Source organism: Heterocephalus glaber, unplaced genomic scaffold, assembly GCF_053883595.1.
Source record: "Heterocephalus glaber isolate CG9 unplaced genomic scaffold, H.glaber_assembly_v1.0 deba00001550, whole genome shotgun sequence".
NCBI classification, from domain to species: Eukaryota; Metazoa; Chordata; class Mammalia; order Rodentia; family Bathyergidae; genus Heterocephalus; species Heterocephalus glaber.
In genome coordinates, this window is record NW_028258343.1 from 9,198,096 (window position 1) to 9,211,584 (window position 13,489).

Sequence of the window (13,489 nt, forward strand, 5' to 3'; positions counted from 1 at the left end):
CCAAAGGTGACCTAACTCCAACCAGTACGATGCCTCACCCCTAAGAGAGTGCACTGTATTGTGCTAAGCACCGCGCTGTATGCTGGGTGCCTGACAACCATCTTCAGCCTGAGTGAGGAAAGAATTGTCAGACAAAAGAGTAGCATCGGTTTTCCATTTCTACAACAGTATAATCAAAGGAAGCAAGCTTAGGACATTTGGAGATATTCAGGATATTTACAATAGATTTTCCTAACAGAGTAACTCTAATGCTTTCCGAGAAGAAATCAGAGAGATGTTCTTCTCTGTATATTCTTCAGAATTAAAAGTTTAAATTATAATTCATTCTACTGGGGTGGTTAGTATCCGCTCCTGAATTAATGAACTTGGAGTTAGTAGTCTTTCAAATTTCCTAACAAATTCTTTCTTCCTTTTCAAGTGAATATTTGAATTAGAACTTTGAGCTCTTAGTTACTTGCTTTACTTAGAACTCTCTGTGAGTTATATTTAGTCACCTAATGTGTGAAAATCCTGTCATTTTATGAAAAGTCTTCTGTTTGTAATACAAATATCAAAACTTTAAAGAGGGCAAGTGACTGTGTATAAAAATATCTACCTCTATTCCCACATTACAGGGTGCTAAGTACTCGGGAAGTTTCTTTTTGTTGGCAGCTTTACCAACAACACATATAATGTGAGGCTGAAAGTAATGAGCCCATTTTGAGGCCACATCTACAGGTAACTTGTTGAGTACATTTCACAAGCATTTATGAAATGCACTGTTGTTCAGTCTGCCCAGGAACTCTGGGATGAAAAATGAGGGCAAAAGCATGAGTTCACTCATACAAATTTGGAATATATTTAATATTGTGCATAGCATTCATAAAATTTATAAGTATAAAAGAAAATGTAATATTTGCTAAGTAGAGTAAGAGTCTTCAATCTGGGTTCTAGCCTGGAGCTGCCGCCTTGGTTGGGCAACTCACTAATGCTCTTCCTTGGATCCATGAGCTGTAAAGCACCTGGCCTTACCTCTCAGTACATTTGCAGGTTGTACGTGTATGCCGAGCTCTTGGCAAACTGTAAAATGTTATCAAATACAAACAGATTAAAACCAATCAGTATCATAAGAAGTTTGTGAACAGTGACACAGATAACAAGCCTCAACTCCAAAGTATCTTTTGTTCTGCTGTTTGCAGAAGTAATTATTGATTGGCATATGCTTCAAACATGCTGTGGTCACCCAGCGTGACAGTCTTTTCAAACAAGATTGGTTTCCAGTGGCAACCAACTGAAAACTGGAAAAGTTTTCCCATAAAAATAAGTCTTCTCTTCTTTAAGATAAGATTTCCCCCTATGGAAGACAATATAATGGTTTCTCAGAATATTAAACATAGGATCACACCATATGAATCTGCAATTCCCATTCTGCATAACAACCAGAAGAATTGAAAGGAAATTTAATTAATATACGTGTTCATAGCATTATGTTTAATAGCCTAAAGGTGGAAACAACCCAAATATCCACTGACTAATGAATGGATAAGCAAAACTATGCAGTCTAGGCTGACTTTGAACTTTAAGGCCAAGGCTGGCCTCAAACTCAGGGCATGCGCCACCGCATCTGCCTGATGTGAAAGATTTTTGATGTCTGTATACTTTTTATCCTAATCTTTGGAAGGTTACAAGCTTTGTATATTAGAATAACTCCTTCAACCAGAGACTCTTACTTAGGTATTAAATAATAGAAAATTATTGTGTCTGTGTACATCACCTTTCTTCCAAAGAGCTCCTTTAACTTTTACATTTCCTGTTTCATGTTAGTACTTTAATCCATTGAGAAGCAGCTATACAAATGAAAAAACAGAAGCGGGGTGGGGGGATTTACTTCAGTGGTTCTGCTGCCGGCCTTGCAAGCCCAAGGTCCCGAGTTCAATCACCAATACCAAAAAAAAAAAAAAAAAAAAAGCATAGAAAGGATGAATGACTTTGGGAGGAAAATGAGATTTATACATATTTTAATGACAGATGATGCCCTCCTCTGCACCACTACCCTCCTGGGTGCTGGGATGCGAAATAGTAGAAGTCCCCCTCGCTAAGGGCCTTGTGGGTCTCAAGATGGCCGACTAGTGAGGGATGCTCAAGGGGCAGAGAGCTGAGAACTCGAACGGCGTCGTCTTCCAGTCACCCTGGGAACAGGCAGGAACTCAATGGAAGGCCCAGGAAAGATTTCTGAAGGAGCGGAGGCTTTAACAGAGACTTGAAGGGCAAGCAAAAAGTGCAGATCAAGTCAGATATTCAGGAGCTAGTCCATTCCTTTCACCACACCCCTTTGCTATGGACAAATAAATTTGCAAAGTACTTTCACCATGTCCATTTACTAACTGTATCAGACACCACCTAGTGCAGCTTTTTGGTTTTACAGAGGGAGAATGTAAAACCTTGGGAATGAAGTCCCACAGCACAGCCTTGCCACTTCAGCGGCGTTAGTTGCCCTACGTTTGGTTTCTCCTTTCCCAACCTGAATGGTGTCTGTGACACTGAGGTCCTTTCTTGGTGTTGGTGTCCCCAAGGGTTGCTCTGAGCCTTATGTCCACCCTGTGTTTTTCTTCCCTGAACAGTTTTATAACCAAAGACGAGCTGGAGAAGGCAGCCCCTCAGCTGCTGACCCCGGGGCTGATGGGAGAATCTTCAGAGTCCCTCAGTGCTCCTGAGGACGAAGGAACCAGGGAGTACCAGGCCAACGACTCCGACTCAGACGGGCCCATCTTGTACACTGACGATGACGAGGAAGAAGATGAGGACGAGGACGGCGGTGGAGAAAGTAAGGCCCTCTCGGGAAGTAGGGTGGTGGGCAGAAGCAGCTGCGTGTTGTAAAAGGAAGAGCCTCATCAGTCAGCAACCTGATGCTTTCTTCCCCTCATCTTTCTTTCTCAAATGAGAAATGTGGCTGCCCCGAAGTTGAGCTGGAGAGGACAGGCCTTTCCAGAAGATGAGGCCACAGGGGTAGGTCAGGCCTTCTCGGAGAAAGTAGAAGTGCAGATTTGTGTTACACAGAGAATGAAAGCTTTCTAATGAGAGAGGCCTCACTCCGGAAGATCAGAGGTGGCCCTTCCACTCCAGGTTGTTCATGGAGACAGAGCATCAAGCAGGAGGCCTTGATTTTGCTCAGCACAGTGTTAGAGAACTGCACTCAACGTTTTTACAAGTTTAAAGAGAGGAGAGGAATATTCAGAAATGACAAATACCTTTTTATTTTTTTAATTTTAAAATTTTTATTACTTCATGTTTGCAGGACATGATGATTGCATTCATCATAGAGAATTGGCACATGTACATAACACATCTAATCCATTTTTTCCCCTTCGCTTCTCCCTCTTTTTTTTTGGTCCCAGGGATCAAACTAAGAACCTTGCGCTTGCGAGGCAGGCGCCGGAACCACTGAGCTAAATCCCTGGCCCATCCCTCTTTTTTTTTTTTTTTAACCAGCATCACATTCATTGATTTATCTTATAAGTCCTTATAAAGTTAATTATCATACATATAGATTAACAGGTTAAAAAACATAAAACACATAATATAATTACACTAAGTTAAGGTACACTTTTGATACATTATCCATGCTGGATTACAATAACTTTGTTGTCTCTTTTTTCCTATTGTCTGTCTTTTATTTTATACTTTATTTACATATTGAGTTTCTCACATAAGAGAAACTGCAATATTTAAGTTATATGTCTGATTTACTTCACTTAACATTATGGTCTCAAGGTGCATCCATTTTCCTACAAATGACTCAAGTTTATCTTTCTTTATGGCAGAGTAGTACTCTTTTGTGTATAAACACTGCACCACATTTTCTTTATCTTTTCATCTGTGGATGGACCTATAGGCTGCTTCCAAGATTTTCTGTTATGAATTATGCAGCACAATTCACAGGTATTCATATATCACTGTGGTATGATATCTTTAACTCTGGGGAAAGTACTTAGAAGGGGAATAGATGGGTCAAATGGAACCTCTAGTTTTAGTTTTTTGAGGAATCTCCTTACTGAGTCCCACAGTCATACCACTCCCACTAAAATGAAGAAGGATTTCTTTTTGGATTGAGAGGAATTCTCAATGGACAGATACCTTTTTAGCATTAAAAACAATCACTCAGACCAGGGATTTAGCTCAGTGGCACCATGCCTGCCTTTCAAGTGCAAGGTCCTGAATTCGATTCCTGGTACCAAAAGAAAACAACAACAGCAAAAAATCACTCATCCCTGAAAGGTAGGACAGGATCTAGGAAGAAACGGTACTAAAGTGGGGCAGAGTTCGCCATTTATGTGTAACTGAGAGAATTAGAATGTACCATTACATTTTAAAACTTTTGAGCAGAATGGCTTGGGAGGGATTTATACACTGTGAAAAGTTATTACTGGGTAATGATGAAACAGAAGTTTGTCAAATTCCCTCCAACTTGTACAGAGCCAAAATAAATAAATGATTGTCATCTATTTGGCAGAGTTTTTGTTTTGTTTTGTTTTGTTTTGTTTTGATGGTAGTGGGAGTTGAACCCAGAGCCTTGTGCAGGCTAGGAAAGTATGCTACCATAGAGCTACATCCCAGCCCCTGGGAAGATATTTTAAAGGCTCCTCATTAACAGGGGTTAAACATTAGTATAATCAGTAGACTGTTTGCCAGCAGGATGTTGAAGTAGAGGAAAGGAAAAGACAAGGATTAACTGTACAGGATAAGGAAAGGGAATAACTTTTTCAAACTTGAAAAAGAAAAGCCATTGTGCCATCAGTAATTTCCACAATCTACTATATCAGGAAAATAAACTTCAACTGTCTCTTTCCAAATGTTGAGGTGATACTTCAAAGTTTTTATGTGGTGTTCCACTGTTTTTCAGAACAATTGAAAAATAGTTCTTCATTTTTTTTTCAAAATGAACTACATCCAACTCACAATCTCTGTTCCCTTAGGTCAGTTAAGATTCCCCTCTTGCATGTGTGTGAAGGATTCCACCTGTGTCCTATTTAAAATCTGTGCCAGGAGTAACATGTATGCTGCTGGCCAAAAGCTGCTTTATCTGCATTTCTGCCTTTTTAATCCTCAGGTGCTTTGGCCAGTAAGATACGACGAAGGGATACTCTTGCCATCAAGCTTGGCAACAGACCATCGAAGAAAGAGTTAGAGGACAAAAACATCTTGCAGCGAACATCTGAAGAAGAGAGGCAGGAAATCCGACAGCAAATTGGAACCAAGCTGGTGAGGTAATTGCTGGCACTTAGGGCAGCACTTAGTACTTCACACTTGGCTTTCTCCTCAGGTTTCCTTCCGAGGTGGCATTACTGGGATCACTGTGAGTTCCTTGTGTTCGGGTGCCCTTGGCCCATCAGGCCTTTTAAAGTTCGTCTTGGATGGTGAACCGCTCCGAGAACCTGCCCTTTGGTCAGCTAGCCTGGTGGCTCACAGGTCACCCAAATCTGCACCACTACGGAGGTCAACAATTTTAATACAAAGATCTGATTTGGCTATTTTCAGCTTTGCTGGGCCAGGCAATGTCTGTTGCAGCTACTTAACTGTGCTGTTACAGGAATATGAAAGCAGACATAAATAATGTATAAACAGATGAATGTGGCTGTGTTCCAATAAAACTTTATTAAAAATGTGGCACGCAAGATTTGGCCCACAGACCAGCAGATTGGTTGACCATCCCATGACCTCTTCCTGTGAATGCCGTGAGCTTCTGCCCCATGGGCTGTGAGCCTAGTGACCTGGCTTCATCCAAGACAGGAAACCGTAGCCCCTAGCAAAACCTTCCACTTTTAACTTGAACCCAGTGGATTATCCGACATCTCCTCCTATTGTGTAGGATTTCTGCTTTTGCCACATGTGACTTTAGAGGTACATTTAACAGACAGTTTGATAGAAGTGAGCATTCCCACCAAAGCTCTCGATTTTGATGGTCAGTTTAAGCACATGCAGGTACTGTCATTCTGCCAACTTCTCCCACTGTGTGTGTGCACTGGGTGCATAATTGGGAGAAGGAAGCAGTCTGGAATCCAAGAACAGGGTTTGGAGGTGGGAGGAAGCTGTTATCTTTGCCTGGTAGTAGAAGGCTTGTATGACCAGGGCATCCCTGTTCAGTGGGCACAAGACTTCTGTAGGCTGTGGGCTGTTCCTCCACAGGAAGACGAGCCCCAGGGACCTTCCTGTGTGAGACCTGGAGGAAGATGTCAGAGTCAGCAGCTGTCTGAGGGGAAGCTTGGAAGAGGCCAAGGGTCCCCCTGCTGTGGAATTCTCCCCAGTACTCTGGGAGAACCTTCGAGGGGTTTACCAGTGGGCTCTGTCTTTCACTTCAGCCCTAAACTTTACCATTGCCAACTTCAAGAAAGAGCTAGTATTGGTATAAAGAAGACTGAAGGGGACTAAAGGATTCAAATTCAAAAGACCTTACACATCTAACTCTTCATCTTGCCAAGTGAAAATGGCAGCCTGCTGAGCCCAGGGAGATGAAGGAAATTTCCGAGGGGTGAGCAGTTACCTAGTATCAGAACCAGGGCTAGAGTTTCTGTTCCCGCGCTCTCTGCCCAGTCTTCTTTCTTTTATAGTCTCCTAATTTATACTTTTTATACCATGTAACAGAGGTGTATGCTTCTAAGTTTTTTCATTACTTTTTTTTTTGCCCTTTCTGTGAATCAGAATTTAAGCAATTGAATATTTGCGTATAAGAATAATGCAAATAGCATGTATTCCTTAACACTAAAGAATATCATTATAGTTCAGTGTAGCAAGGGATAAAAAAGTAAAGAAGCATATACCCATCTTAATGCATGTCAAGGTGGCATTAAAGAAAATTTTGTGTTATTTTATTAAAATCCTAAACTAATCAGAAGTGTTTTTTAAATTATGCTGAACATTTTAGTATATGGAGAAACACTAAAATCACTTCCTAGAGAAATAGAAGTGAACAAAGGTTCCCCACCCTTCGTGTACTAAGTCTAGTCAGAAATGTTTTCAGTAATAAAAGGAATAAATTATAGGCCAGAAATATTGATATTATATATAGTTATATACCTAGAACACTCTGACACTAACCAAAAATTGCTACATAATAATATCAGCAGGTTCACAGATGTAAGATCTATAAAAATCAGTATATTTATATTTATGTTATCATTGACATATAGCAAGAGAATACAATGAACACGAGAGTTGCATTCACACTAGTAGCAACAACTATATTTTAAATACTCAACTATTCATTTAATGCAAGGGCCAAGAAATCCATTTCCAGAAAACTATGATGGAAGAAATGAAGAAGTGGAGAAAGACAAGGAGTAAACATTTCTATCAATGAGGAACATCCAACAACCAGGGTTATCAGATGTGTGCATGGCATGAAGCTTGAAGGATAAGAGATGTGCAGGTAATAGGTGTGCAGTAGAGAACCAGGGCATCAGTAACAAATAATGAAACCACGCAGAAATAAATGTCATCTCTTCCAGCACAGGCCAAAGGAAAATCACTCACCGAGACAGGGTGAGGGACCCTGTGCAGCAGGTGTGGAAGACGTTTGAGGCTGTGATGCACTGAATGAGAAACATGGCTGTTCAGAATCCAAGTGTGTGGGCCAGGATGCAGCTCAGTGGTAGAGCACTTGCCTGGATTTGAGGGCACTGGCAACAAAGTCATGGTGTGAGCTTATCCAGAACTGGCAAAAATATTGGCAGAAATACAGTATCTAAAACAAGGCAGGAGAGAGCCCTTGTTCCGCCCCACCTGGAAAACAGCTATCCCAGAGCTTATGTGGGGTAAATGAGATGGTTCGCTATGGTCCTTTAGTGCCTGTGTCACAGCAAGCAGTTGATAAAATTAAATATTTCTTACTATTAATTTAAGCTGTTACACATCTTTAAACAAGTAAAGCACATTTTAAAATTAAAGCCAGTGTTGGCAAGTTTATGAGAAAAGAGGACATGCATACATTGTCCTTGCTCGGTATTTCTGAAGAGCAGTTTAACAATAGGACAAGAGAACCACCATAAAGCAGTCTTTCTTCTTTGCATGTTAATTCCATTGAGGGGGCTATAAAAGAGGAAATAATTCAAAAAGATTTTTTTATAATTTTGTTTTACAAGGATGTTTATTATGACAAATTAAACCGAATGCTAAAAATGGGATTGATATAAAGCAGCGTGGGGCTGGGGATTTAACTTAGTGGTTTCACCACCTGCCTCACAAGTACAAGGTCCCAAGTTTGATCCCTGGTACCAAAAAAAAGCATCGTGAAAAATTGACACCATGGAATCTGAAAGAGCATCAGTTTTCTAACTGCTTCATCAAGAGTTCCCGGATGTCCCCTAGGGGGCGCCAGGGAAGTGTAGGTGTTTATTGGGAATGGGTGGGTGGGTGGGGAAATTCTCTGTCCCAAGTCTTAACTATCCAAATGAATTAGGATTCTATGGCAACCCCAAAAATTTGAAAGCCTTTGTAAATATATACATAGACTCTATGTATAAAAATTTTTATGGTTATTAATATGTAAATTTTACGTAATTGTTTTTCAAGGACATAACTAATATCTGTCATTCAAAGATATCTTATCCACACTTCCAGTTTTAGGAAGCAAATATCTAAGTCAAAGAATGTAGGTAGGGATATTGGCTCTAGCATTCACTAGTGTTTTATCTCAGGGATGTTAAGTAGTCTCTCATTTCTTCATCTACTAAATGGGAGCTGGCTGCAACCTTGCTGAATAGTTTTGTAAGTGAAGCACCTAGCACAATGCCAGGGACTTTAAAAGTATAAATAAAAAGTAGCTGTGATGATCTTTATAATTATCCAAAATGTATAAGTCCTTTAGTACAAGCATAGTTGTGTACAGACATTTTATCTGGACAGAGTAACAGATTTGACTTCTTACTACAAGGACGGTCAAACACCTACCTTCAAGGTACTGTTTTAGTCATTTGTAAGATTTCAGTGGATGAGGAAGGAGAGGAAGATAGTCCAGAAGGAAAGGCCATAAAAAAAAGAGGGATGGTACATCTGAGGCAGAAAATAGCATCCAATACATTGACCATGCAGACATGCCATACAGTGTACATGAGTATGGAGGGCACAGAACCTGATGAATGGAGGCAGAGGTATTCCCTGGGTTCTCTGTGGGCTCAGTTACTCAATATGATATCAAGGTAGCTCTGATGAAGATTGATCTTTAACAAAATCTTAATGAGACATTTAAAATATCACTCCTGGGCCAGGGATTTAGCTCAGTGGTTCTGCCACCTGCCTCACAAGCGCAAGGTCCCAAGTTCAATCCCTGGTACCCCCCCAAAAAATTAATAGTAAAATATCATTCCTATCAATCCTTCAGACCATTGCTGTCATAGTCACAGCATTTTGAATTGGTAGTATCTTATGTTACCTTTCGTATCTGTTAGCGTGAACTGCACAGATTCAGCCTGCAGACTAGAGAAGTTTTCCATTGTAATTAATAACAAATCAATCATGTAAAGAGAACCAAGAACAAAGTTACAAAGGGTTATTAGGACCTTCTGCGCTTGTGTACCAATAGATAACTATTAATCCCAAACAAATCTCAGTTATTTTAAAGGTAGAGGAGAAGGTACTTTCTGTCTCAGTTAATTTTGTATCATGTATTCATTTGAGGTTCCTGAAGCAGCATGTCACTTAAACACTGAGCATAGACTGAGTGATTCCTGAATTGGCATGAACTCTTGAGAGTGACCAGTTTTAGACCTGAATGACCTGCATATTAATTGGGCTATCAGCTGCCAAGCCTCTGTGACAGACCAGCAAGTACAAAGGTTCAAATAAGGTGTCTTTCTTTCTTTTCCACCTAACAGCCCAGAGGTGGTTGAGCTATCCAGTGTGGGTGCAGAACCCAACTCCCAGAAGCCACCCTAGCACCCAGGTTTCATTTCATGTGTCCCCTTGAGTAGTCTCATCTGCATGGTCAAAGCTGGTTCCCGCCACCATGTTTAAGCTCTAGCCTGTAGACCTGCATGGTTCGCGCACCACATCCACGTTGTAGCCTGAGGAAGAAGAAAGGAGAAAGAAGAGAACACACAGTCATTTTAAGGGTGAACGGCAGAACTTACAAACGTCACCTTTCTTGTGTCCCATTGCAAAACTGTAGTCACATCACCAAACCTGGCCAGCAGGTGCCCAGTTCAGACTCAGTTCTGTCTCTAAGACTAAGAGGAAGGATGGACGATGGGGGATAGTTCACAGTCTCGGCCACAGTGTGGAGTCTCCAAACTGATGGAAAGGAAAGTTTTGTTTTATTGGTTTAAAATGGATATTTATTTCTCCAAACATAAAGAAAATCTAGCTTTGGGCTGGGGGTTTAGCTCAGTGTTTCTGCCACCTGCCTTACAAGTGCAAGGTCCTGAGTTCAGTCCCCGGTGCCAAAAAAAAAAAAAATTTATCTGTTATTTTATTTTGTGTCTCCCACTAAAAGAAACTCATTTGTAATGCATAGTGTACTTTTTGTCATCCTAGGAGACTCAGCCAAAGGCCCACAACGGAAGAATTGGAGCAAAGAAATATCCTAAAACGTGAGTGTCCCATACTAGACGATGACTCCTCTGGGAACTATTAGGCTGCTTCAGAGGAGGAGACCGTAACACTTTAGTTCACTCACAACTGACTGAAATGGCCCATTTATGTTATATGTAGATGTTGTTCTGATTTTAAAATTAATTTCTTGAATTTTAGATTCCATTTTGTAGTTTTGAGCCAGATATCCCCCAGACTGGAGTTGTGGTCATAACCATTGTTTCTGGGAAAGATAAAAGATCAAAGAATCTACAAGGAAATAAACATTCCTATATTATTAGTAATAATACAATTTGTTGCTAGGTTTAACAAACTACTCAGTTTAAAACAAAATTCTGGTGAGAGGAATTTTTGAGTCCATTTCATTTTCCTTTATTATGATAACTCTGGTTCCCTCTTGAGTTATAGTTTTTCAGCACTTAAAGAGTTCTCCATTCATTTTCCTACTTAATTTTTCCATTCTGTCTTTCTTTCTAGTCTCATTTGCAGGGTAGTATATAATAAAGCTCCAATAGAAATGCAGTTTGTCATGCCATCAAATATCGATGTGAATTAAGAGTAGATAATTTCAAATGGAGCCTGGCTGTAGTTTTTTCTATTAACCCAGTTTCAAAAGAGCTTTTCTATTACAGGAAATACTGAAGAACAGAGATTGGCAGAACTGCAGGTAGCACTAACTACAATATGACCAGCCACTGGCCAGAGGGAAATCCTTTCCAACAGGCTTGCAGGGTTCACATGGCCTCCTGATGACCCATATTTTACAACAGTTACCATAACTAAAGCAACCCAATAATGTGGATTTTGCAGTGGGAGGAGCACCAGCTACCCAGTCTGTGGGATCATTTTTCCTCACAAGGCTTTTTTTTTCTGACTGTTTTTGATCTTAAGTGAAATACAACCCAAGGAAAGATTTGGGTGTCTGTCAGTGTGTAGAAGTGCCGGCCTGAAAGAGGAAAGTCATGGCTAGAAAAGAGAGATCAACGTGTGGGATCAACGTGTGTTTTAGCTTTTCTGAGGAACAATGAAAGCAACATCTAATTTTGACAACCAAGCAAAACCCCAAAGCTTCGTTGCTTTCAATAATGGGGTCCTGAGAGCTATTTATTGAATTAAATTTTAAGTGAGCTCAAATGCGGAGTATGCTCCATACCCAGAGAGGAGGTCTTATTCGATGCCCGAGGCAGTACCTATGGGAAAAAGGGGGAGAGTGAATTCTGGGTGATTCTCCCTGCTCCTGTGAGATGAAGGTGCCAAGCACACTGGAGTTTGGTTATTTGAGGAACTGTTTCATGGATCCAGAAATTTATTGCATGTTGATCTTAAGTGCTGTGTTGGCCCGAATACCCTGTTTTCCTGGAGGGGCAGGAATGAGTAAAACACCAAAGTCAACTTCAGACTTGACTCCGGGCCTTTTTCACTTCCTTCTGAGTTCATGTTGATTCTGGAAGCGAGAGGCACATTTCCAGTCTGGAGAGGCGGTAACTGGCAAGGGTCTCCTGACACAGGAATGTGTGGCCAGGGGAAGCAGACGAAAGGGGGAGGCTCTTTCCACCCACTTTCCCAGGCTGTCTGCTCTGCAGTCACAAGCAGCAGAACTGCTTTGCTTACAGACATGGCACTCAGCTCAGTTGCCTCTGGATTCTTCTACGTAGACTGCTCTTGCTTGTATGTTCCTTCTCCAGCTCTTGTTCAAAAGCAACATGATTGATTATTTGAAAAAAAATCTGTATGTGATAGTGTGGTTTTCAAGGACTCATACTTTAGCCAATGCTGGTGGTGTGCGCCTGTAATCTCAGCACTTGGGAGGCTGAGGCAGGAGGATTGCCCTGAGTTGTTTAGGATAAGGCTGGGGGTGTAGCTCAGTACAAAGGCCCTGGGTTCAATCCCCAGTACTGAAAACAAACAAAAAACAAAAACAAACAGACCAAAAAAAAAAAAAAAACACCCTCATGGAAATAATGTAAGACAGCAAAAAGAGAAACAAACCCACAAGCATATGGCTTCATGTGAGCACAATTATCTGAATTGATGACTGGAGAATATGTAATACTCCAGTTGCTGATATTGCCATGCTTTCTCTTTTAGCTCATCTATAAAATGTCAGGGCAGCACCGGCTAGCCAGGCAGGTTTCCTGTGGTGTGTGCTGCTATTAAGCCACAGGCATTGTTTTTGTGTTTATGGGAAATGCTTCCTGGTTACTCCGCAATTGTCCACCCCTCTGAGTGAGGTACTGAGAACGAAGTTTATCAATGAGCTGTGCCTCTTCCTTCATGAATATCCCTTCAGTCTCTTTAAAGGGCCCACAAAAGTCTACATCCTACCTTATAATTCATTGTCTAATGAATTAAAAAGAAATAGAAGCTGGGAGAAATGGTGCACACTTGTAACCCTGGCACTCTGGGAGGCAGAGGCAGATGCAGAAGGGTCGCAAGTTTGTGCCTAGCCTGGGTGACTTAGCGAGACTCGGTCTCATTGTGAAGGCCCTGAGATCAATCCTTGGTGTTAAGAAAAAATGATAATAGGTGAAACAGAAAAACTCCGTGCAATTTTAAATACCACTGTTCAGTTTAATCTGGACTCTTTGTAAGAGATTTTACGTGACTATTTAAGAAGATGCAGAGGAGTAGTGAGGTTGCTGTATCTCCACCTCTCGCCCCCCTCCTCCAGCTTGGTTAGAAGGACAGTTTTGAACATGGGAAGTGTAAGGCAGTCAGTTCCTGATGTCCAAAAGGGATTCCCAGATGGTAAAATCCTGTTTATTTAACTGCAGTTGGCCCTTTTTTTCTTAAACATCACTGACTGGCACTTAGTTTGCAGTGTGCTTAATAAAGCAAAACTGATATTCTCTCTGAGAAAATTACGTTTTGCATATTTAATGATAATTACAGCATATCTTAGCTTTGGGAAATATTAGATATCTTTTTT

At 40.8% G+C, this 13,489-nt stretch overlaps 1 protein-coding gene across 10 annotated transcripts in view; it reads left to right on the forward strand.

Moving 5' to 3' along the window:
• Positions 1 to 13,489, forward strand: part of Phactr2 (phosphatase and actin regulator 2) — a 271,825-nt gene that overhangs the window by 225,494 nt on the left and 32,842 nt on the right. For all 10 annotated transcript variants that reach the window (XM_021259313.2, XM_021259314.2, XM_087190061.1 and 7 more), the window contains 3 exons: positions 2,601 to 2,803; positions 5,087 to 5,243; positions 10,504 to 10,559. In XM_021259313.2, coding sequence (XP_021114972.2) covers positions 2,601 to 2,803; positions 5,087 to 5,243; positions 10,504 to 10,559 — 416 coding nt within the window. The remainder of the gene's footprint in view (positions 1 to 2,600; positions 2,804 to 5,086; positions 5,244 to 10,503; positions 10,560 to 13,489) is intronic.